Source organism: Ptiloglossa arizonensis, chromosome 1 (genome assembly GCF_051014685.1).
Source record: "Ptiloglossa arizonensis isolate GNS036 chromosome 1, iyPtiAriz1_principal, whole genome shotgun sequence".
Classification (NCBI taxonomy): Eukaryota; Metazoa; Arthropoda; class Insecta; order Hymenoptera; family Colletidae; genus Ptiloglossa; species Ptiloglossa arizonensis.
Window position 1 is genome coordinate 17,273,762 of NC_135048.1, and position 26,255 is coordinate 17,300,016.

A 26,255-nucleotide genomic window follows, 5' to 3' on the forward strand; every position below is an offset into this window, starting at 1 on the left:
TTGTTGGTCGCGTTTGAACTTTCCTAGAAAAATTCGCGGATCAAAGGGACGAGCTCGACACGCGGTGCGGGAATAAACGAGAGACGCGTAAGTGGATAAACGCGGGCAAATATTATGAATAATGGCCGCGATCGAAAATTCGTTAGGGGCGCAGCGCGCGATATTAGAGGCGTTATAAAGGCGGGAGAAAGAGAGTGTACCGCTTCTAAATCCAATAATTGCACGAACTCTTCGGGACGACGAGCAGGCGCGGCGAGGAAACGGGGGGAGGGGGGGGGGGGATACGCGAAAAATTGTGGAAAATGAGATCAGCTCCGAATTGAATTTTCATTTTTACGGACTTCATTTGTGTAATAACGCGCAGCGGGGCTTCGCGGAGCCCGTTTAACTCGAAAGAACGCGGTGCTCGCGATTAGCGGCACGTTTTCGAGTCTCGACGGGACCGTCGTTGATTGTTTGGAATTTTGATGCTCATTACGCGCGCACCGCGTCGAGTTTTTTGAACGACGAAAGAAAATGGCGCACACAACGCCGAAATTCCCGTTTCGAGGCAGATCGAACGTTAAGGGAGCATTATATTGCTGTCCAGATTTTTTCGGTTGTGATTTTTTTTTTTTAACGATAGGTAGACTATTTCGTAGCGAGATTTTACAGATACGTTTATGCATCTTGTAAGCACGTACGGTATTTTTTTCATTTAGAAATATTGAAAATTGTTGGAGATAGAGCTTCTTGTGTAAAAACACTTCTAAAAGAGGTGTTCTATTGGCTTTCGCGATTCTAACCGATCTACTGATCAGAAACAGAGAGTAAGAAAGTATCTTCGTTAGGAAACTTTAAACTTTAAATTTTGAATTTATATTTCTTAGCTTTGTTTTGTGTTTAACACGTGAAAAAAAAAATGGTAAAACTCAATATTTCCAATTAGATCTTGAGATATAATGGAAACCAGTTTTGAAAATTAACGTTTTCAAGTTTTCTCATCGATCTCGCACGTATCAAGAATGTACATTCAAACCTCTGTGTACCATCGACATTCTCACGAATCCAATCAAACGATTTTGCACACGTATTTTCAAAGTCGTGGACTTAAAGAAAATGTAATAAAAAGAAAATCGCTCTTTTTTCAAATTGTAGATCGCATCAACCCTTTAAACACCGATTTTTCGTAAAACGATCCTCGACTCGTCTCGCGTCTCCCTCGGTTTTCAGGTGGCGTTGTAAATGCATCGTGACACGGTTAAAGAAAAAAAAAAAAGAAAGAAAGAAAGAAAGAAAAAAGAGGAGAAAACTCTAAAAACCATTACTACTTTGAGCTTTCGAGGGACTTTCGTCCGGAATCCATCAGGCGCGCGATTCTCATCGCGTGAGTACCCGTACCGGCTCGCTCGCATTGACGCGAGTCAAAAACGCGGGGCTCGCTCGCCGCCTTTTTCGATGGCTTTCAAGTATCAAACGCCGACGCTTTTCGAGAGCGCGATTCGGAACGAGATGAAAGAAACGACGAAGGAAGGAAAGTGCAGGGAACGCGTGCAGCATCAATCGCGGTAGCGTTTCATCGCTCGACGATTCAACACGGAAGAAGGACCCGGAGAAGGATCTTAGAACGCGGTGACGATGCACCCGAACGGAGGGTATCCTACTGTTCGACGATGAGAAATTGTCGGACTGTTCGCGAATTGGACGCCGGAGGGGCGGGGAGAGTGGTCCGCTGGCTCCGCCCCGTCCCCCCACCACTAAGCGCTTCCGTGCTCGGTCCAACGAGACGAGTCGACAGATGTAAACAGACGCATGTGATCGACGCACGGCCGAGACCGAACTCACTGCTCTCTCGTCTTCCGCCGCGTGTATTCCACGCGTTTGTTCTTCCTTTCAGACCGACTCGTCTCGTTGGACCGAGCGTAGATACTAGAGAAGTGTTCGAATACTCGTATATATTCGAGCAACTCGAAACTCGGATTTTCAATCCGATTCGAGTACATACTCGAAAGAATCGAGCTACTAGGAGAGACCGAGCGGTTTGGAAAAATCGAGTAGAGAGAATTGCAGCGAGTGACTCGAACGAATCGAGCGTTGCAAGGACGATTCAAATAGATCGTACAGCTATTTGAAATAGTTGTGTGTATTATGTACTATTGAAATGTATACATAAAGAGCTCAATTTTTGCCAGTTACACGATTTTCTTTCGATCTTCAATTCTTTCGAGCTTCTCGTTTCTCTTCGAATCACTCGAGTTTCTTTCGAGTCACTCAATTTTCTTCAAAGTCACTCAATTTTCTTTCGACGTTCAATTTTTCCGAGCAGCTAGTTTCATTTCGAATCACTAGATTTTCTTTCCAGTCACTCGATTTTCTTTCGAGCTCCTCGTTTCTCTTCGAATTACTCGAGTTTCTTTCGAGTCACTCGATTTTCTTTCGAGTGATTCAATTTTCATTCGAGTCACTCGATTTTCTTTCGAGCTCCTCGTTTCTCTTCGAATCACTCGAGTTTCTTTCGAGTCACTCGATTTTCGTTTGAACTCCTCGTTTCTCTTCGAATTACTCGATTTTTTTTCGAGTCACTCAATTTTCTTCGAAGTCACTCGATTTTCTTTCGACGTTCAATTTTTTCGAGCTCCCCGTTTCATTTCGAGCCGCACGAATCAGTTCGACCATTCTCCCCAGGTATAACTAGGTTCGTTTTATTCGAGTATTCGAACACCTCCGGTTCGTAGGGAGGAAATTGCACGGTAGCGGTACTTGGTCGCGCGATAAGTTCCTAGATGCGATCAACTCGGCCAATAACGACAATACGTGCGAGCAGAGGCGTAGAACTCTATCGTCACGGCCAATTAGGGCGGTTCGCCATATTTTCGGTACTTGGCCGTGTGCATTTTCTCCCGAGGATTCGTGGCCCGTTCCAAGGACACATCGAAGAAGCTTAGCCGCTTCCATCGACTGAATACTCGCGACGAATCCGCGCAACGACGAAAGCGCGCCGCGCGGATAGATCGATCGTCGCGCGGTTTCGCAACGCGGCTCGTGAAACCGCCCCAGGAACTAGATTCTGTAATCTTTTACGCCGGGCAAACGGGATCTGGTAACTCGATTCGCGAAAAGTACTTGGATCGAGTCACGTTTCCACGTGGTGTTACGCAAGGAACTATCGCCGTGACGATTTTCATCGGTTCGACCGAACACGATATTTAAGGTCGTACGTTTTAATCGTACTAAGAAAATAAGCAACGTAACCGAGGATAGGTGGCCGTTTTGCGCGAAATCGTTAAGCGCAACGCGTAAACCGGCACTTTGCAAGTTTCTTTTTATCGCTGTTTTTCTTTTACGATTTCGCGCGAGCGCGCAAGCGCGAGACGATTTCCCTTCTACGCGCACCCACTATTCTCACGGAATATTATTATTACTTTGTTTACTGGCTACCGAGGCTTTTTAAATCTCACGAGTATACGATACACATAATCCGGAAGAAGGAACATTATATGGTACCGGATTTGATAACAGATACGTAGAAAGTTTATTATAATAATAAGAAAAATAATAATAATGATAATAATATTAATAATAACGATAATAATAATATTAATAATAATGTTAATAATAATAATAATAATGATAATAATGATAATAATAATATTAATAATAATCATAATATTAATAATAATAATATTAATAATACTCATAATAATATTAATAATATTAATAATAGTGATAATAATAATTTGTAAAATCGCTCAGCATGACTTTGAAAAAGTAGAGTGGTCGTCTATCGAACTCATTTGCCGTCCCAGTCGCTCTTGTAACCAACGTTCAGTTATAATCAATGTAAAAAAGTTCAGCATCTCGCAAGGTTTCAGAGAGAATCTTAAGTTTCATCGGCCCGTGGATAGATGTGCGGTCGATTACACGATCTTGAAAATAAATAAAAGTTTCGCGCAACATACGCACGTGTTGCACGCACCCGACACCCCCCACCCCGAGATTACCTTCGTTTTTCGGCTCTCCCGTGCGAGAAATGTTCGAGCGCTCGGCGAATAACAATAAGAGGCATCGATGCTGCTTCTCACGAAAACGATTTCTCAGCCACCGCGATCTATTTGCTCGGTCATCGAAATGAACGGAACAGAATCGACCATAATTTCTCTTCCGAACGTGGAAATCGATACTTTCGCCAACTTCGCTGCCAACGAGACCGTGAAACTCCATCGATGCCAAACGAAAAGAAAAAAAAAGACAAACGAAAAAACAATCGGAAATCGGCACGGTGATCGATCGTAGAAACTCGTCGAAGCGCGTCGAAAGAAGTCGTAAACGATCGCGCATACGATCCGGGAAAGTACGAGATTCTCGTTACGTATTCGCGAAACGCGCGTTAATTTAGGCCTCGGAATTAGTTTCCCTCCAAGGTTGTTTTATTTTCGTCCCGAAGCTCACCGAGTACGTGTACAGACGGATATAAACAAGATTTTCCATACGCGTCCCTTTTTCTTTTGTCGTGTTGCCGGCTGGCTCGTTCGCGTGATCCCCGTTCGAATTTTTCGTTCGTCGGCAATTCGTTCGCGCGTGCCGCACGAACGTTCACGACGCGACACGAGCCGCCCCGAGCCCCCGCGATTGGTTCGTGGATCGGCTGGAACAAAACGCCGGACGTGATTCGATCGCCGCACAGCACCGGTTCGCACGAGATTCGTAACCGCAGCCTAATCCATCCGAAACGTATCCAACGCGCTTTCCAATACCGTTCTTTTTCTTTTCTTCTCGATCGAATGATTCCAAGCACGGCGCAGAACCAACGGCGCACGGTTCGACGAGCAAAACTTTTCGATCGCGATCTCTCGTAAGTCGAGAACCGGCACGAAGCGGTGCCGCTTTGTCGATAAAAGAGAAAGAGAACTCGTCGTCGTCGTCGTCGTCATCGTCGTCACCGTCTCGGTCCAGTGGCCCGACTCACCGTGGACCGTGCGCCACAATTTGCTCGCGAATATCCTTATCTTTATCTCGAGCGCGTGCACGAGTCTAATTTCCTCGACGATCGTTCCGTGAAGCAAAACGAACCGCGAAGGTGTCGTTTCGAGCCGAGATCCCCGACCACCGTCGCGAGAGGGCGAGAAACGTTCGTGTACCGGGTTTTTCGTCCCGTTTCGTGACACGTTCGCCGCAACACGGAGTAGGTACGTTTCGATCAATTTTCCGGTCATTCTTTACCGGTAATCGCGCTTACCGATTCGTTTTCACCTGCCAGAAACCTGTTCCACTTTTACGACAACGTCGAGTGGCAGCGGTATGGGTTTCGTTCCCCGATCAATCAACGAATATTAATTCCACGAATAACGGACCCTCCCCCATGATCAACAGAGTCCTACGCAACCCGAACGCCCGATATTCGTGGTGTATCTCGCCTACAACCACCCACCCTATCGCCGAAAAGGTCGAGTTCGTACGATTCGCCCCACCCACACTCGACGATTTAATCCATTCGCACAAACAACGTACCGGTACGTCGAAGGTACACGGTAACGCGCGTTTTTCATCGTAGAATCGAATTCGAACTCGAACTCGACAAGAAAGGGAACGGTTACAAGAGGAGAAAGCGAGATAGATATAGTAGGCGGCCGAGATCAAAAAGATACAAAATTTTAAATGTGTAATATAACAAATTTGAAATATGTAATGTACCAAATTTAAAATATGTAATGTACAAAATTTAAAATGTGTAATATACAAAATTGTACTTTTCCGTAATTTTTGTATCGCCTTTCTAAAAACGACGTCGACGAATTATTCGAATTCTTTCGATTAAAATGAGTCCAAATACGTCATAAATCGGGCTAATTTTTCATCGACTCGATATATATGTAAAATAATACACGGAGGGATGAAGAATCATGAAAAGTTAACCAGTGCATATTTTAACCGCGTATTACCTTACTGGTCGGTTTAACGAATGACGTACAGGCACGTAAAAATTTTTGCTTCGCAACAACGACGTACCAGTATCCACGAGCGAAAGTAGCACACTTTTGTTTCATTGGTCGAAACAAATGCGCAAGAAATGCGAAGCGAGGTAAAATAGATCTGGTTTCGATCGGTCGTCTATACCTACTCGCAATGCTTTTCGCCTGACGGTAATTGGGGCCAAATACGTATCGATTGCTGTCATTATCAATGGGTTAATTAACTCTTTGATTGCAATCAACGGCTACAGGGGCTCGGTCGATCGACCGTATGCGTTAAACGCCTATAGGCGTTCGGTGCGTATGCACGCTCGATACGCGAGAAGGTTTCCCGCACATAGCGTACGTTTTACGTCAAAGTCGTCCACGATCGATGGATTAACCCTCGGAAGGCGGATGACGAAACAGTCCCGTGTAGAGCGGACGCCGAGTCGGTTGTGATCCGTAGCGAATCTTTTCTAATACGTTCTTCGAAACTATTTATACAGAAATTTGAGTAGTTTTGTTCATTTATTATCTATGTCTAGCCAAAACGGATACTAATTAAAAATATAATAAATAAACATTGACAAGAGCAAAAATGAAAGAACGTACTGTCATGTTCGAAATAAAATATATTTATATTTCTATAATTATACGCAATGCGTATACGGTACACATTTGTTATCGTTGTCGACGTTCTTGGGTTATAAAAAAGAAGAGAAACGACGCGTAAAAGTCTAACATTTTACAATTCTCGCAAGTAGCAGATGCGTTCGTCTGTATCGTAAACTTGAAATAATCCTAAGCGATACCCTTGTAAGCAAACTTCGTTTCTCTTACTTTACGCTACGAAAAATACTGGCTACCGTTGTGCGTCGAACGGTCGTGTCACTGCCAGTAGCGAAGAGGAGGGAACTAGGGTATTATGTTTCAAGAACCCAAGCATCACCAAACGTAAACAAAAATGTGATTGCATAGGTCTCGCGGGACCCGGCGTCTGCCGGCGGAAAATTAACGTCGATTCGACTAATAAGCTATTCTCGTAATAGACGAATAGACGCTTGTCCGCGAAGCACAACTCGAACAATGTCGCTACCTTTCGATTCCCTCCGAACAGAAATTCGTTCAATGGCGGGGAAAAAAAATTTGTTCGCTCGTACCACGGTAAACGGACACGATTGAACGCTCTCCGCTTCGCAGAAAACGATAAACAGGATCGATGAAATTTCTCCATCGAACTCGTGTCGCTCTGATTAATTTCTTTTCGATTGGGTGGAATTGCCAACGCACCCGGTATATATATCGCGGGGGGGAAGTTCCTCCGAGTTGAGTCGACTGTTCACTGGCAGAGGTTGTAGATCAGAAGAGAATTACGAACGCGGAGAGAGAAAGAGAGAGAGAGGGAGGGAAGGAGAGACTATGGGGACAGAAGGGAACGGAGTGGGAGTCGCTGGAGAAAGAGAGGGAGAAGGAACGAAAGAAAGAGACGGACAGAGAAGCCTGACAGTGCCACCACGTGCATCGATCGAGGTCTTTGTCACTGGATACCACCGGTGGTCGGTCGATTTCTCTGTCTCCGCTCTGCTGGCTACTTTTTGCGCGCAGGAGCTCCCGGTTGACAACCATCGAGGTATCTCGCGTGTCTAGAGACGTCTCGCGATCGAGATATCGAATGCAGAACGGGAAGAAAAATTCCACGTCAAGGTCGATCGCGTGTGATGCGCGATCCACGAGGATCGTTCGGTGACAGGCTCGCGCGCGTACCACCGTCGCCATCCCTAACCTTGTTCCGTGCAATCTGTGTCCGTAGGACACGAATTATCAAAATTCAATACGGAGTGTGTGCGTACACGCTTTCCAATCTATGTACGTACAAGGTAATCGATAAATCTCCGTTTTCACTTTGCGCGAGCGGCACCTTCGTACGGATACACCTCGAACGGTAAAATACGTTCATAGATTCTTTGAAAACCCGCCGTAATACAGTCCGATCACGACTCGCGATTCGCTATTCGGAAAAACACCTGTTTAACATTTGCGAGGAGTGCCAAGAATGATTAATAATAAAAAACGAAACTAAAGTACACGGGCCAAACCCTGATGCGTATCTATATTCGACTAACCCCCGCGAGACAGAGATTTACCACGTCGGAAACGAACGTGCTACTCGCACGATTCGTATAAATTAACGTCGACGCGTCGGACGATTCAGCTTGTTGCTTGGTTTCTTTCCGACTGGCGTTCGAGAACGAAGGGAAATCGGTCGGCCGGGTGTAAAGGGTTGAAGAGCACACGGTGGCCAAAGAAACGACGGTATTTTCAAAGAACGACAACCAAAGGAAAATTCCCCGATATTTCAGTCACAACAGAAGTGAGCGGCAGTGGCATCGAAAGCACCTCAAGCGCGATCCTCCAGCGAGGCAAATAATCGAGCAGCCGGCAATGGCCACAGCCGTTCTAAAAGCATCCGACGGACGCGGACGGTGTCAGTGACGGACATTTATTGACATAACATTCGCGGATCGTAGCTAACCGCGCACGCCGGTTATCGACTGCACAACGACGGATATTCACTGGTCGAAGAAAACACGCGACTCGCGCTCCCTTTTCGTCCTTCCTCTCTCTCACTCTCTCTCTCTCCCTCACGCGCGCCCCGGCTCGCTCTTCCCCCTTCCTTTCGCTCGATGCCCGCTGCCCGTGCAACCGGACTACTTACTCTCTTTCGCAGTTCTGGCAAAACCAATTGCGTGCTTCTCGGTAGCCGACCGACAGACCAACCGACCTATCGTCCAAACTAATTACAAGCCGCGTTTTCCACCGGGAAACAAACGCTCGCTGGTTGCTCCCGGTGAACGTTTATCACCTGGGCCCCGTGCCAGGGAATTGCGTTCGTGCGAAGATAGAAATGAAAGTGGAAAACTGCGCGGCGACGGCGCCCGCTGCCTATATAGACGCGCGTACGTACCTCTTCCCTACAACCGTCGACTTCCAATGGGGCTTTTTTAAACACTTTTCTGAACTCGTCGGGCACTCGCGCGCATGCGCCCACGGTACCGCGACGCTTTGTAAACACAGCGAGCAAAAAATCAACGGTCATCGACGCGGTACGACCGCTTTTCCTAGGGTAAAGTCAAGAGTCGAACCGGATATATCTAACGGATAACTGTGAATTAACTTGTTCCAATGAGCGATAGCAGCGCGTACGTAGTATATACGTACTTTTATATACGACACGTATATATGTATATATATATACGTGTATTGCCGCCACGGTGGTTTAGCATTTATCGCGTCCAATGATCTCTCTTCGAACACGGTCGCATTAATTAACGACGAAATATGTATTTACGGCTTGAAACTCCAGCGTAAAAACGTCGACGTTTCCGCGCTCGATTCAATTTCTCCGATAGGATCCGTGATGCGAATACTGCACGTACGTTCGGCGGACGCTGCTTTTCTCGGTCGGCAAGTCGCGACTAAACCGACCCGATGAAACCTTACCGAAGTTCGGTTAGACGATTACGTCGCTCGGATAACTCGACTGCGCGCGTGTCTACGTTACGTTCTTAACGTTTTATAGGTTATACGAGCAACGCGAGCCATATTCCGTGCTTATTATTCGCGGTTCTGTATTCCGTGCTGGAAATTCCGATAATTAATTTCAAGACGCTCTGCATCGGACGTCATACTCGCGGATACATTTTTTCCTTTCCACGGGGCGCGCCGCTGATTTTAACCTCATTGAAATAATAGGCGAAAACAGCGAAGCTCGCGTTTCAATTAAAACTTTACCCGAGTACGTTAACAACCGCACTCGATTCCACTACTGTCTCTCGGTTCAAGTAAAAAAGTTCGTACCGTTTCGCACCGTCGAAAACGATGCTTCGATAAATCTTTCGCAACAACGACCGACCTCCCCTTCTTCCCGTTGTAATCGACCCAGGTCTTTTGAATCGGAACGAGGAAAATCCCAAGACGGGAGAAACAATTCGTTGAAAGAGACTCGTGTCTTTATAGTTTCATTTCTGGGGAGAGAGGGGGAAGGGGATGAGAAAGAGAGAAAACAAGCATCGATAAAGGGACGAATCGAACACGGTCGTTTTACGCATATTTCCCGTTAAAAGCGAACGCGCGGGACTCAGTCGGCTCTTCGAACAGGGCACGGATATTTAATATCCGAAACGAAGAAACGCGCGCGACGTATCGGGCACGTACGTGTATCTGTCCCGGTATTTACTTATATCGCTGGCGCGCGAATGACAGCTGTTCGAATTCGTACGGTTTTATTTGCCGACAATTCGCGAGAATAACCTCGATACTACGGTGACATTGAAACGAACAAGGAAACGACGACTTACCGACGCGAACGATAAACAGATCCAACGAAATTTCGAACGAAATTTCAAATATTGAAAAGTACGTTTTTTCTTTTCTCTGGGTAAAATCATTGGGGATGAAAATTACCGTGCGCTCCGGAAAGACGATAATCCCAAGTGTGTTTTGAATAGGGAAAAAAAAAAAGGAAGTACGCAAGTACTCGGAATGGTTACAGAACGAGCGCCACAATGGTCGCTCGTACAAAGGTTTAATTGCGAGGTACAGCTTAGGGCACGCATTCGTAAATTATCCCCGTTTCTCCGATAAAGCCGACACCGTATAGAAACACGTGATACGCGCAGATTTAATCGTACTCGTCGCTGACGTCACCACGCTTTTTGCTACGAAACAACACCGACACACGTTTTCGAGATCGGGGTTCATCGACGTGTATCGTTATCGTAGAATACGAAAACAGAAATGTCATTACTGCACGTACCGGGTTTTCTCGTTACCTAATTGGTAGACTCACGTTTCAGTATATATTGCACGAAAATAGCTCTCGGTACGTCTATTAACGTGATCGTAACGTAGAACGCGACCGAAAGAAAAATAACGTAGCGAGAGACAATTGCGTACACGGAAGTTCATCGTAGTTCTTTCCCTTCTTTTTATTTCATTGTTCACTCAATTTGGTTCTCGTTCATTCCCATCGCGTAGATTTTCTATTCGCAAATTGTGCAATAAAACCGTAAGGGGAATAAATAACGGAATGGAACAGTTTCAAGTAAGCGTCGAACCTCGCGACGTTTGAATTTCGCGGTACGATACAAGGGGCGACGAAACAACGTTCGATCGTCAATTACGGCACACGTTCTGTGCGAAAAACAAAGAAATCTATTTCTCGTGGAAACGGATTTCGATTAAACGTTCAAAGTTTTGCGTCTTTACGAGCGAAGCGAAGACCGAAGAGGGAAACGTCGTTTCACGTGGATCGATCTAATAATCGTTATTTATTCGTTTCGAATCGCGGAGCGTGGATTCGTTTCGAGATAGAAACGCCGTTTTCGCGAAACCTAACCTAACCTCACCCGGTTGGGCAACACCACCGCAGCCGGTTGTTTTTTCGTCGCCATGACGACCTGGTGTGTGTATGTGTGTTATGAGAGTGAAAGAGAAAGAGAGAGAGAGAGAGAGAGAGAGAGAGAGAGAGAGAGAGAGAGAGAACGGCACGACCAAATCACAACGATCTAACCTAACTGCAGCCGTAACGGCCCTCGTGTGTCACGCTACTCCCTGCACCCTTTCCTTGCTTTCTTCCCCTCGCGAAATGCGTCGAACCAGCGTACTACACGTTGCCAGGACAACCAAGGAAAGCTTTTGATTAAAAAGGATGCAATTCTCGGGATTCGCGTTGCGATCTCCAAAATCCTTCAACGTTTCTCGTTTCTTTTTCCCTCTGTATCCTTGTGTCCCTCTCGATCTGCCCTCGTCCGTGTCGAGCAGAGAGAAGACAGCATGGCGGAACACGAGATTCCCGTTGCCCCGTCGTTCGTCACGTGCAACTTTTCTGTCAACTTTCGAATCGGCCCTCTCGCAGCCATTCTCGTTTGCACGCGATTGATTTCTCCGAACGCAGCCAGCGAGCAAGGGCTCCGCGCGATCCTCGTAGGTACACACGCGCGTGTCTACACACGTTTGCACGGTGTGTATATACCGTATACCGGCGGTCTAGACAGAGACGGCGAAGCAAGGGAGAGCCAAAAGTGCGACGGAGAACAGGAGAAGGAGACAAAGGGGGAAAGGACAAAGCGTCGACGCGCTCGAAGTTCGGGCGTACCTATTCCGTAGAAACATGCATACGTCTCTCTTTCTCGTTCTCTCCCTTCTCTGTCTTGCATGCACACAGAGCGGACAGACGTCCAGTCCCTTTCTCTCTCTAGAATACGCGCAACGTCGAGTACGCACACACACGCACTAGGCAGGCAGGCAGCAGGCAGGCAGGCAGGCAGGCAGGCAGCCAGCACGCACGCACGCACGCACGCACGCACGCACGCACGCACGCACCACACAACGCGCATCGGTAGTTGCACGCGTTTTTTCCCCTCTGGCCGGTTTTCTACACGAAATAAAGCATGGACAGAGAATCAAATACAGACAGGCAGCGCGTGTATGTACGCGAGAAGCTCATTACAAGCGGTCCGAAGCGAGCATGACACAAACACAGCCGAGCACCACGAAAACAAACAGTCCAGAATGAAAGGGTTAACGCGAGCGAGGGCAGGAGAGAAAGAGAACGCAAACGGTTCGAGCACGAGATGCGGGAAAAGAAGCTGCAACAGTCGCTACCAGAGAAAGCCAGTCCTTAGTACAGCAAGCGACACACGCAACCCAACAGGGAACCACTGTCGAACGACTTGAACCGCGGTGAGAAAAAAGGTCTAATAGTTTTCCGTTGTTGCTTACCCTACTGCCGAAAATGACGTGAAGGGAAACATTCTCGGACGCGCTCGCTTCCAGGATATCCCAGCAGTTGTCCGAATCCTTTTCTTCCGCCTCCTCTCTCCACACACTGTTTCACCGTCGAGCGATCGACGTCACAGGTTAAACGAACTACACACAGCCACTCTCGGTGGGATACAAGCACACAAGTTCAAGGTCGCGACGATACGAATAGAACTAAACGATGCGCGGCGCGTACCTCGATGCCGCCAAAACAACGACCACCGAACGAATGTCGTCGCGAAAATGCACTTGGGAGCTGCGAAGCGTTCGAGACAAAGAGACTACTCTGTTGTGCCGGTCCTCGGCAAGCAGGAGTTTCCTCCGCATACGGAGGAACGTAGGAAAGGAACGCCGACCTGTGACACAACGGTTCGCGAAAGTCACGCCGGCTTTTGACGCGGTAACAGCAGCCAGGATCGACAGGACACGCCAGTCACCGCGCGAGAAGACTCGAAAAACGCGAGAAACCCACACGCCGGCCACACTGTCCGTCTCCCTCGCTCTTTCTTCTTTCGTTGCCTCCTCGAATTTATAGGTTAGTCCAAAGAACCGGCTAGACGGTAACGGCGTTGCTGCGCGTCTCTCCAGTTCTCGCGCTTCACAGTGTGGCAGCTGTGCGCTCGCCGCCTCGGGCCACTGGTGGGGGGACGGTCGTCGAGCCTGGAGGGGATAGGCGAGAGGAACAGTGGAACGTGAACCGGCGATGCTCAGCGGGAGAGTGGGGGGAGCAGATTGGTCGAACCAAGGGATACGTAGCGAAGTAGGGGTAGGTTAGGTTGGGACACCTGGAGGGAGAAGCGAGCGCACCCCTATGCGAACGCGGCCGCGACGCGTACTACGAAACCGGCGCACGCACACGGAGAATGTGTATGCCGGTTCGCAATTCCGTCCTGCCCTTCGGTGAAAGACTCCGTGCGTCGTGCTATTCGGCGTGACCAGGAGTCCTGTCTTCGCAGTGGTGCTCAGCGAATACCACCGGCTAATGCTATTGATTCGAACCGGTTACTCGAATACTCGGTACCTGTCCGTGACACGTCGGATACGATCCGAATAGATCGGTTAAGGTCGAATACTGCTAGTATACAACCCACGCGAACTTACGCGTATCGGGTTCGTCTCGCCGCCAACGAACTCGTGCACCACCGATGCGAACGAACGTCGCGAAATTTCAATTTCGCCCGGAGAATTATTTGTCGAACGAGCCGACCGTTTCGAACGCAACTCCGCCGCGCTCTTTCGTTCGGTACAGCAGGTGGCAGAGATAGTTGCGCATATCGTGTGCAAATCTGCCTACACGGATCTGCGTTTCTCCTACTTTCGAGCCCTTTTACGAGTGCCACTTCATTCTCGCCGAGGGCTCTCGTGTTCGTGCAACGAATTACATAGCCTGAGACGGAAAGGATTAAGGATCCTAATTGATGACACGCTTCGCCTCTCGACGTTCGTTCGGATCTATCTAGACGCGCGTTCTCCTTTCTCGTACGGAAGTCACTCGCTGTTCGTTTATCGCGTTACGAAGTGGCGATATTCCGCGCGCATCGAGGGCTTCGATTAATCGATCGAGAGTAAACGGCCCGTCCGCCGTCGCGCAATTTTATGCAATCGTATCGAAACCGGGATAAATGAAGTTCTTGGAACTGCATCGCCCCGGCATACAAAACACGCTGATTTACCTTCGAATGGCGTATTTGCGCTCAAACAGCAGCTACATATCGGGGAAGTTCCCGACAGAAACCGAGTCGAACTTCTCGACCGATAATATTCAGAGGCGAGTTGAAATTTCCACGTTCCCGTGAAATCCGATTCGACGTCAAGTTTCTATGTTACGTGGATTTGAAGTCGAACAGGCCCAAGAACGGCACAGATCGTACGATTCGCGATACGGATAAAGCGGTTAATTAACGAGCGTCTCGCGGCAATTGTAACTTGTGCACGCGGCACAGAACGTACCGCCCGCGTAGCAATCGTACGAATCGTATTCTACAGCGTTCCCGGTGATTTTCAAAACTGTCGACGTTCGTCGATAATGTTGCTCGAAAAGCAACCGGTCGGTGGTGGTTATCGGGAACTCTGTCCGTTTCTACGCGAATAGATTCACAACCAGGCTCTCCTCGAAGATGTGTACACGAACGTTTCCACGAGCGGAGCTCGACGTTACTCCGAGAGATCGAGAATGTTAACGCCTAGGCGTTCCGTGGACACGTGCGAGTCGATACAAAGAGACGTGGGCTCGATGGGGAAACTAGCACCGGGCAGAGACACCGCGAACAAACGCCACGTGTTACGCAACCCGGTGATTCGCACGATACGTACTGTGCACGACTCGTGAGAAGTCACTTGAAAGGAGCCTTGTGTCCCATTCATCGCAACCACTCGATCTTTCTTGTTTCTTTACCGATATTTACTACCGAATGGTAATCATCACCCGTTGACAAATCATTATTATTATTTTCTCCGATAATGTTGTAAAGATCGACCAAAATCGTAAGAAACAAAGGCATAGACAGATACGCAACTATATTCGTCGTAGTGTTCTTTCGAACGACTTCTATGAATCGTGAACAAAGAAATTAGTATTCGATTAATTATTATCATTATTTTCTCCGATAAAATTGTAAAGATCGGCCAAAATCGTAAGAAACAAAGGTATACACAGATACGCAACTGTACTCGTCCTAGTGTTCTTTCGAACGACTTTTATAAATCGTGAGAAAAAAAATTAGTATTCCATTAAAAATACTATTAAAAATACATACGAGTAGCCAGCAAACTCTCGAAATAACCTTTCAAAGTTTTCAAATTACTCGAGTCTTCGTTCGTCCCGATCTTTCGTCGATCTTCAATCGGTTATCGACATTCGATCTCGAGAACGTTGAATTTTTTCGTTCACACTTGCTATTTTGCACACACGTGCTTTGTTTACACGTGCAGAGAGTACCGTTCTTTCAAACGCAATTAAATACGAAAATAAATAGTTAACGACGTAGCATCGTCGCGCATCGTTTAAACGATTACGTAAAGAAATAGTTAACGACGTAGCACGGTCGCGCACCGTTTCGCGAATTCCCTTCGCTCGTATCGTCGGTAGGTTGCTAGTGACGTCGCGTTGCGGCGTCTTGGCCAGGTTATCTGCAACGAACGGCGCGTCCCGTTCCTCGAGGGCGGTGGTAGCCTAAATTGGCGTTGTAATTGCGGTTGCATTTTTTCCGGGGCCTTTCGTCTAATCCCTTCGGTCTCGTACGGTCGCTACTTTTCTCGGGAATTGCACGGTGGAACGCGAAGAGGAGGGCAGGTCAGGATCGAGACTCGCGGCTGGCCGGCCTCCAAATCGCGAGCCAGATTCTGGACGCGCGTGTCTCGACCCAAGGTAAATGTGTCGGCGTATTTCGGCGGCTGCGTTGCACCGCGACACAGCAACGGGACCAAAAGGACGAGAAATCTTATCGGTGGTTGTCCGTGTGGGAATGATTCACTCGCGCGTACGAATGTTTGTCACGTTACCGGGATCAATGGTTGACGAAACACAACGCCGAGCCGAGCCGCGACGCTGCCAACGAACCGTGGCAAAACAGAGGAAAGATGTTGAACAGATGTGAAAGCACCGAGAAGTACGAGTCGATGACCGATTAGCGTGTCCGCGAACGACAGCCTCCGCTGTACCATCGATACGCGTTCCTCGTGATCCATATTTTCGGAACCGGGCTATTCTTAACGCGACTGTTCCAAGAGATCGTACGTTGACGTACACTCTATGGGTTACATTTTTCTAACAAAAGAGGTGTACACAGGGTGCGAAGAACAGGTGGTGCAACTTGAACAGGGGGTGAATCTGTGTGAAAGTTAGAAACGTGGAGCGACATGTTTTCAGTCGAACGGTTTCTGTTCGAATAAATCGATGATATTTACAGAGATGTGCGACGGAATCGATAAGAGCACAAGTTTCTCACCAATGGGTAATTTGCACTTTACAATTGTGTACGATCTCATTAATGTCCGAAGAATATCACCGTGCAGTTCGAATTGATGTTTCAATATTTTTTTTTTGGATACTATGGAACAAACATTGAAATAAAATTACTTTTTACGTTTGAATACTATGGAACAAACATTGAAATAAAATTATTTTTCACATTTGGATACGACGACTCACGATACATCGGTACTGTTCGTAAGCTCGAATCCAACGAACACTGGTCCGTGATATGATTCAGCGTGCGCATGCTCCGCGAATCTTTAACATAGATTTATTCGAAAACGGAGCTCCGTACCAGAAAACGTCACTCTACGTTTTCGACTTGATTTTTCGCGCGGTTGTCATCGTTCGGGTTCTACCACCATTTCGGAAACACCCTGTATATATATACGTGTATATATGTTCATCTAGGTTATTTGGAATCTTCGCGAGTTGTATCGGCGCACGAAGACCCGAACAAACGCATTGTTCGCATTGTAGGATGTTTCATTCGATCGCGAATACCGGCTCTGGCTGAATATTACGAATATCAATATGATCCGGATAATATGGATACGCGTACTAACCAAGCAATATCTAGATGACGGGAGTATCTACATCGCGAACGCGACTTTAATCTCGCGAAGTAGGTGCCATTTCCATTCGAACGGCAAGACTCGTTTACTTCCGTAAGTATAATTACTTAAGGAGAACGTTTTATCAACGATGGTTTACGAAGAAGCGTCGAACAACCATTCGACGATATCCACGAAGTCATAGTCGTCGTTGGTGATTCGACGTTCGTCGTTGCGTTACGATTTTAACGCGAGAGAGAACCAAGAACGATTCCACACTCGCTTCTTATTAGGTTCGTAACGAAAAAAACCATCGAAGAAGGATCGATGGCTCGTTTCTTCGTAACGTCGTAAAAGGAAACATAGGTTGAACGTAAACTTTCGTGCTTTCGTCTTTCAGGTAGTTTCCATCCCCGTAGGTATTATCCCGTTTCGGCTCACCTGACCCCATAAATCGTATTTGCGTGACCCCGAACAAGTTCTCCGCTCGAATTTTTGAACAGGTCCATCGAGGCCTTCGAAAATGCAATTTATGGCGTTCCTTTGATCGCATATTTAATTCTCAATGTGTATGTATCGTTTCTTATCCAGTAATAATCACCAATTTCTCATTTCGTTACACGGACACTATTTGTCGATTATCTACAATGGATAATGGAATTGTTACGAATATTTCAAAAGTATTACTTAGACGAAGTGTGGTCAATAATGGAATTGAAACTGTGGTCAATAATAATCACCAATTTCTCATTTCGTTCCGTAGACACTATTTGTCGTTTATCTACCATGCATAATCAAATTGTTACAAATGTTTCGAAAGTACTACTTATTCGAAGTGTGGTCAATAATGGAATTGAAACTGCCTTTGAAACGATACTTTCTTCAAAAATGTATTACTGCATTCGTAACATTTTACAACTATTTGACTATTTTTGTACAATAAAGTGTATTTGAATATTTCATCACACTCGTATGCATTCGTGTGCAACGAACTTTTAAATGAGAAAGTTGTATCCGTGTAAAAAAATTGTCAAAAAAGTATCAAAAGTATGCAAAGACAATTGACGTTGACAATTATAGATGACCGAATATTGACACATATGCGTTCCTTTTTTTTGCAAAAGCTTTAAGATAGTCGTACTACGAATTAACTGCACTTTCAATTCCATTCTCGACCAAACTTCGAATAAGTAATATTTTCAAAGTCTACCTAACAATTCGATCATACAATGTATCCTCTTAGTATATATTACATTCTTGACGCGATACTAATGAGCTTCGAAAAAGATATTCGATAATTTATCGATATACTTGTCATTTTATAACATTACCAATGCGAGTAATGTTACTTAAGTTCACAAGTATTAAGGATGACCACGAAATTTGTTCAAACCGTGATGTAAAACATATTTGATAATTTGTCAACGCACTTGTCATTTTATAACATTATTAACGCAAGTAATGTTATTTAAGTTCACAAGTATTAAGGATGACCACGATATTTGTTCAAACCGTGATGTAAAACATATTTGATAATTTGTCAACGCACTTGTCATTTTATAACATTATTAACGCAAGTAATGTTATTTAAGTTCACAAGTATTAAGGATGACCACGAAATTTGTTCAAACCGTGATGTAAAAGATATTTGATAATTTGTCGATGCACTTGTCGTTTTATAGTATTACCAACGCGAGTAATGCTACTTAAAACTTTAAAAGTATTAAGAACGTCGACCATATTTGTTCAAACTGTAACGTAAAAAGTAGAAACTCTACTTGTCGTTTTATAGTATCACTTACGCGGTTAATGCTACTTAAAAGTTCGCATTAACGATGTTCACGATATTCGTTCAAACCGTAATGTAACAAATATTAAATAATTTTTCGACTCGCTAGTCATTTTATAGTATTACTTACACAAGTTATGCTACTTAAAAGTTCGCATTAAAGATGTTTACGATATTCGTTCAAACCGTAATGTAAAAAGTAGAAACATTCGCTAATTCGTCTATGTTTACTAAAATACCCATTTTAAAGTATTATTCACGCGAGTAATGCTACTTAAAACTTTACAAGCATCAAAGAAATCCACCATATTCGTTGAAACCGTAATGTAACAAATATTAAATAATTCGTCGACTCGCTACTCATTTTGTAGTATCACTCACGCGAGTAATGCTACTTAAAACTTTACAAGCATCAAAGAAATCCACAATATTCCTTCAAACATTAATGTAAAAAATATTAGATAATTTGTCGACTCGTTAGTCATTTTGTAGTATCACTCACGCGAGTAATGCTACTTAAAACTTTGCAAGCATCAAAGAAATCCACAATATTCATTGAAACCGTGATATAAAAAATACTAGATAATTCGTCGACTCGTCATTTTACAGTATCAGCGACGCGAGTAACATTACTTAAAATTTCACGACTATTAAAGTTCGTGTCCTGTAAACACTTGAGAAAATCGTTGTAACTTCGAAGCGCAGGTCACCGGTGACCCCCAATGACGTTCCACGCGTTCACTCTACGAATCGACTAAAATGAAGAAAAGCATCGTGGTGACGTTTTCTCGACACGAGTTCGAGCAACCTGCCCACATATTCGTAAGAGCCGATGTCCGTGCAACGAACGGCTTCGCTTTCCCGCACGTAACGAACGATTTCCAGCTGGATCGACAGACACAAAACGCAGGAAGTACTCTCTCGGACTTCCTTGTCCGAGTAACACGAAACTTCGCGAGGGAAGACAGCCGGGGTGAGTGACACTCGTGGTGCTTCCATCGTCGGTGCTTGAAACCTATCCTCTTTCCGTCGCTTCCACCGAGACACCACGGACGCACGATTTTATTACGTAAATTGAATTTGCACGATGCGGCGCGACTTGCGCGTCGGTTTCGCCACCGGTTCTCCTTCGGGAGCGAACGTCGCGGATCGAGGTAACGAACTATGCTCTAATTGATTCCGTCGAACAGACACCCGAAGGACGTTAAACGCCTCGAATCGATGACCGCTGCGAAGAATCCTCCTCGAGAGAGCACTCCAACTACCGACGAACGGGGAATTCGATCGAGTTCGTAACGCCGACTAGAAAATTAACCGATACTCGCGACGAGGTGTGGAATCTCGTTCGAGCGTCGATACCAAGGTCTGGGTGAAGATCCGTATAGCGAGGATACGGTACGTTTTCACAGAGAGATCGAAAATATCGAACACTACGGGTAGGTAGCTCGTAAGGTGAATTTTTTCTTTTTTCTATTTTTTTTTTTTAGGGAACAAGGACGAGATCGTTTCGTCCAGGGACGTTTTAACGCATCGGAGAACCCGGGGCCCTGGGAGCTTTAATGGGGGTTTCGAAATAAGATTAATGTAACGAGTGGTGGTAAAAGAGGTCTAGGAGTTGGAGGACGCTTGACGAGAGGAATAATAAATCTTTGATCGATACAGATCCTGCGATCGATCCTTTTGGCGCGAGATTAATTTTTGTTGTTTACGAAGGGTGTTGTGATTATTTTAATATTCTTTTTGTTTAAATTATTATAAAGAATGTAAAGTATAATCGTGAGTCTTAAAATTAAAAATTAACTTTTGTTATTTGCGAAGGGTATCGTGATAATTTTAATATTCTTTCTTTTTAAATTATTATAAATAACGAAAGTATAATCGTGAGTCTCAAAATTAAAAATTAACTTTTGTTATTTACAAAGAGTATCCTGATAATTTTAATATTCTTTTTCCTTTTAAATTATTATAAATAACAAAAGTATAATCGTGAGTCTTAAAATTAACTTTTGTTATTTACGAAGAGTATCGTGATAATTTTAATATTCTTTCTTTTTAAATTATTATAAATAACGAAAGTATAATGGTGAGTCTTAAAATTAATTTTTGTTATTTACGAAGAATATCGTGATCATTTTAATATTCTTTTTCTTTTTAAATTATTATAGATAACGAAAGTATAATCGTGAGTCTCAAAATTAAAAATTAACTTTTGTTATTTACAAAGAGTATCCTGATAATTTTAATATTCTTTTTCCTTTTAAATTATTATAAATAACAAAAGTATAATCGTGAGTCTTAAAATTAACTTTTGTTATTTACGAAGAGTATCGTGATAATTTTAATATTCTTCCTTTTTAAATTATTATAAATAACAAAAGTATAATTGTGAGTCTCAAAATTGAAAATTAACTTTTGTTATTTACGAAGAGTATCGTGATCGTTTTAATATTCTTCTTTTTCCTTTTAAATTATTATAAATAACTAAAGTATAATCGTGAGTCTCTTCGTGAAAAATTGAATGTAAATGGAGAAATTGGTTCCGAAGTATCGGTTCTAAGATTGTCAACGCGAGACCACTAATATCGATAGAGATCGTTTCGCGTACGCGAACGTAACGCAAATCGATCAAAAACGTAACGTCACGTAAAGATGAGATGTGCATTCGAATGGAACGATGACATATATCGAACGTCTGGTACGACAAGAAGGATTTGTACCCCCGACAAAGTAATTTTTATCGATATTAGCGATCTCGCACTAAGAACCTCGCATCGATGTACTTTCAACCGAACGATTTGAATATATATTCAATGTATCCCAAAGAGACTCGCCATACAGAATCTTCGCAAATAACAAAAATTAACAAATAACAGGTCGTTAGACCTACTATTGTAGGTCGTTAGACCTACTATTGTAGGTCGTTAGACCTACTAAGTATATCACTTAGAAACTTTTTTTACCAGATTGCAACGATTCTGAGAAATAATTAAAACGAAAGTGACTTTCCCCGGATTGTTTCCATTGTAAATTATAATATTTAAAGAGACACAGATCGAAAAATCGAACGACACAAACACCAATAAATTATCTCATTTCGACAAGTTTCGTTAACTCGAGTGCACACGAGAGAAGTTAATTTTTTACGATTCTAAGGCGAGTATTCTTATTATATTTATTACCAGTTTTCCAATTGAATTTCCAACAATATTGAAAAAATTCTTTTTATTACCATTACAATATTTAAAAAATTTTTCTCAGAGCCTACTAAATTCTCCGTTCGTTCCTAGTATCGTTCACCTATTTTTTTTACGATTTGAAAGCGAGTATTCTTATTATATTTACTACCATTTTTCCAACTGGAATTCCAACAATATTGAAAAAATTCTTTTTATTACCATTACAATATTTAAAAATTTTTTCGCAGAGCCTACTTAGTTTTCTATTCATTCCTGGTATCATTCACCTATTTTATTTACAATTCTAAAGCGAGTATTCTTATTATATTTATTACCAGTTTTCCAACTGGATTCCCAACAATATTGAAAAAATTCTTTTTATTACCATTACAATATTTAAAAATTTTTTCGCAGAGCCTACTCGGTTCTCTATTCGTTCCTAGTATCGTTCACCTATTTTTTTTACGATTTGAAAGCGAGTATTCTTATTATATTTATTACCATTTTCCAACTGGATTCCCAACAATATTGAAAAAATTCTTTTTATTACCATTACAATATTTAAAAATTTTTTCAGAGCCTACTCAATTCTCCGTTTTTTCCTGGTTTGGTCCACCTATTCCCGGAAAACGAGAGAAGAGTAAAAACAGGTAAAATCGACTCGACATTGTTTCTCCTCGAAGGGTGAGAAAAATGAAACAGCAGGAGTCACGAGGCGAGTACACACGATCCGTTCGTCTCCATCGACTCGAGCCTAATCGAACGGCGAACGAATTATTATTCGCTCTCGCTAATTACCTCCGATATTTTTTTTTACGACGTTGATCACGCTCAGGATGCAGCCGACCAATCCGTGAATATTATAATTTCGAGTAAACGACGAGATTGCGCCAAAGTGGAGTTGTTCGAGCAATTAACGACGAGATTCTCGCGTTTGCCATTACTTCGTCGCCTCTGTCGCGAAAAACGAACCCCGTAAGACGTAAATGTCCCTATTAACTGTTCTCGCGAGAACGTGCTTATCTAAAAATAGTAACATTTCGCCAAGAATACGAGATGATCGAATGAAACATTGATCACCGTAATTACCGAACACTTCGGTTAGACGAACACGTAACTAGATTTTCAAGCTTTTGTTCAACTATTTGTAAGAATATTACAACAAGAATTATATTCGCCACCATGTCCCCGTTCTCGATCTATTTGTACCTTTTATCGACCACCTTTCCTCCCTGTTATTATACAATTTTTTTTTTTTTTTTCTTTAATTCTACTTCTCCCTTACGAGTGTTTTTTTTTTTTATTTAATTTGTGTAGATTGTAGACTGATATATGTATATTTAAGTATGTATTTCATAGCTGTATCAGTGCCTGCTAGATCGATGAAAATGGCTACCTTTGTACATCGTCGTTACTCGTAAATACAATCTTTATTCCGTGAAAGCTGCTCGGAATAATAAACACCGTACGTTTAATCGCAACACGCTGCTCCCTCGATTGTAAATCGGTCGGATAAAGGATTTTTTTACGGGGCAAGTTAGCTCGAAGTACGTACGTTAACATGCCACGTACCAGTTTCAGAACGAGACACATACTTTATTTAATGTACGCGTAAATAAGATGTTTCTTGGATATTCGTTCGGTTGAATTTTTGAGGGACACGTGACTACAAACATTTACATATTTTGCCACTCCATCGACTAGATCGTTCTCGCGGCTCACGAGGATTCCGGAATATACAATGTATGTACGCATTGCTTATTTACTTCGACAGAGATACCAGCTAAAAGATCGCCACTTTCGATTTACGGACTGTAAAGCGATTTGGTGAACAGCGCCAAAATTGGAAGCGTCTTTTCAAATTCGTTGTTTGAAAGAAAAAATAGTGATTGAAATCGTAAGGGTCGTAAATCACGGAACGATTGTTAAAGCTTGCAGGAGTGGAAAAGAAGTTTTACAATATGTAAGATAGACTTACAATACGTGTTAATATTCTTTAAAATCGTGTTTAGGCTATTAGTAACACCATTTAGCGCGGTACGAGCTTTCTCTAACACAGTTTGACGATCTAGAGACCGAACAATTGAGAGAGTAGTGTATTTCAAATTTTTTGGTACTAATCGTGAAACAAACGAACCGATTAGACAATTATTAATACCGTATACGGTAATACGAGCTTCTTCTGTTATAATTTGACGATTTGAAAGCTGGGTAATCGAAAGAGTACTGTATTTTAATTTTTGGATACTAATCGTGAACCGAACGAACCGATTAGACAATTATTAATACAGTATATGGTAATACGAGCTTCTTCTGTTATAATTTGACGATTTGAAAGCTGGATAATTGAAAAAGTACTGTATTTCAATTTTTGGATACTAATCGTGAAACAAACGAACCGATTAGACAATTATTAACACCGTATAGTGTAATACGAGCTTTTATATTCTCTGTTATAATTTGACGATCTGAAAGCTGGATAATCGAAAAAGTACTGTATTTCAATTTTTGGATACTAATCGTGAAACGAACGAACCGATTAGACAATTATTAACACTGTTTAGTGTAATACGAGCTTCTTCTGTTATAATTTGACGATTTGAAAGCTGGATAATCGAAAGAGTACTGTATTTCAATTTTTGGATACTAATCGTGAATCGAACGAACCGATTAGGCAATTATTAATTGTTTGGACTCGAGAGGAGACCCTCGGTCACCACCTAATTTAGTGTACTATTTCCGATCCAAGGAAACTTTGTGTTTTGGAGTTCAAATTGGAATTTAAATATTACGTTCTTGTAAAGTGTAAACCGTACGTATGCGAAGTATATAAAAATGTTCCATTCCAGATTAATTTTACGACTTATAGGATTTTCTCGAGGCGCCGGTTTCTGGTAGTAAAATAAGTCTCGAGTTGCAAACCGTTAACTCTTTGGTGTTATCCTTTAAAGGAAGAAGCTTTCTCTAACACAATTTGACAATTTAGAGTCTGGATAATCGAGAAAGTACTATATTTCAATTTTTCGATACCAATTGTGAAAGGAACCGATTTTTCAATACAGTATTCCAATTTTTCGATATCAATCGTTAAAGAAACCGATCTTTTAATATCGTATTTCAATTGATACCAATCGTGAAACGAACCGATCTTTTAATACCATATTCTAATTTTATCAATATCAATCGTGAAACGAACCGATCTTTCACTACCGTATTCTAATTTTATCAATATCAATCGTGAAATGAAGTGATCTTTCACTACCATATTTCAATTTTTCGATACCAATCGTGAAACGAACCGATCTTTCACTATCATATTCTAATTGTTCGATACCAATCGTGAAACGAAGTGATCTTTCACTACCATATTCTAATTGTATCAATATCAATCGTGAAACGAAGCGATCTTCCACTAAAGTATTTCAATTTTTCGATACCAATGGTGAAACAAACCGATCTGTCACTAACATATTCTAATTTTATCAATATCAATCGTGAAACAAACCGATCTTTCACTACCGTATTCTAATTTTATCAATATCAATCGTGAAACGAAGCGATCTTCCACTAAAGTATTTCAATTTTTCGATACCAATGGTGAAACAAACCGATCTGTCACTACCATATTCTAATTTTATCAATATCAATCGTGAAACGAAGCGATCTTTCACTACCATATTCTAATTGTTCGATACCAATCGTGAAACGAAGCGATCTTTCACTACCGTATTCTAATTTTTCGATACCAATCGTGAAACGTATCGATCTGTCGCTACCGTATTCTAATTTCATCAATATCAATCGTGAAACGAAGCGATCTTTCACTACCGTGTTTCAATTTTGTCGATACCGATCGTGAAACGAGACCATTTACCTTACAAGCTGTCCAACTGGAAGAGCAATTCGCTACTCGCGAGACACCGTCGCGAAACAGTTCGCGGACGCGTGAAACTCGACCGATCGGGTCGAATATTTTATTCAGCGTACCGGTAAGGTAAATAAACGGTTGAA

At 43.2% G+C, this 26,255-nt stretch overlaps 1 protein-coding gene across 4 annotated transcripts in view; it reads right to left on the bottom strand.

Moving 5' to 3' along the window:
- Nucleotides 1–26,255, bottom strand: part of Msi (RNA-binding protein musashi) — a 289,445-nt gene that overhangs the window by 86,840 nt on the left and 176,350 nt on the right. Inside the window, exon 1 of one of the 4 annotated variants that reach the window (XM_076318524.1) lies at nt 12,714–13,277. The exons of the other annotated variants lie outside the window; for them this stretch is intronic. Coding sequence (XP_076174639.1) covers nt 12,714–12,745 — 32 coding nt within the window. The 5' untranslated portion in view covers nt 12,746–13,277. Of the gene's footprint in view, nt 1–12,713; nt 13,278–26,255 lie in introns of those variants that run through there. 4 annotated transcript variants of the gene reach the window in all.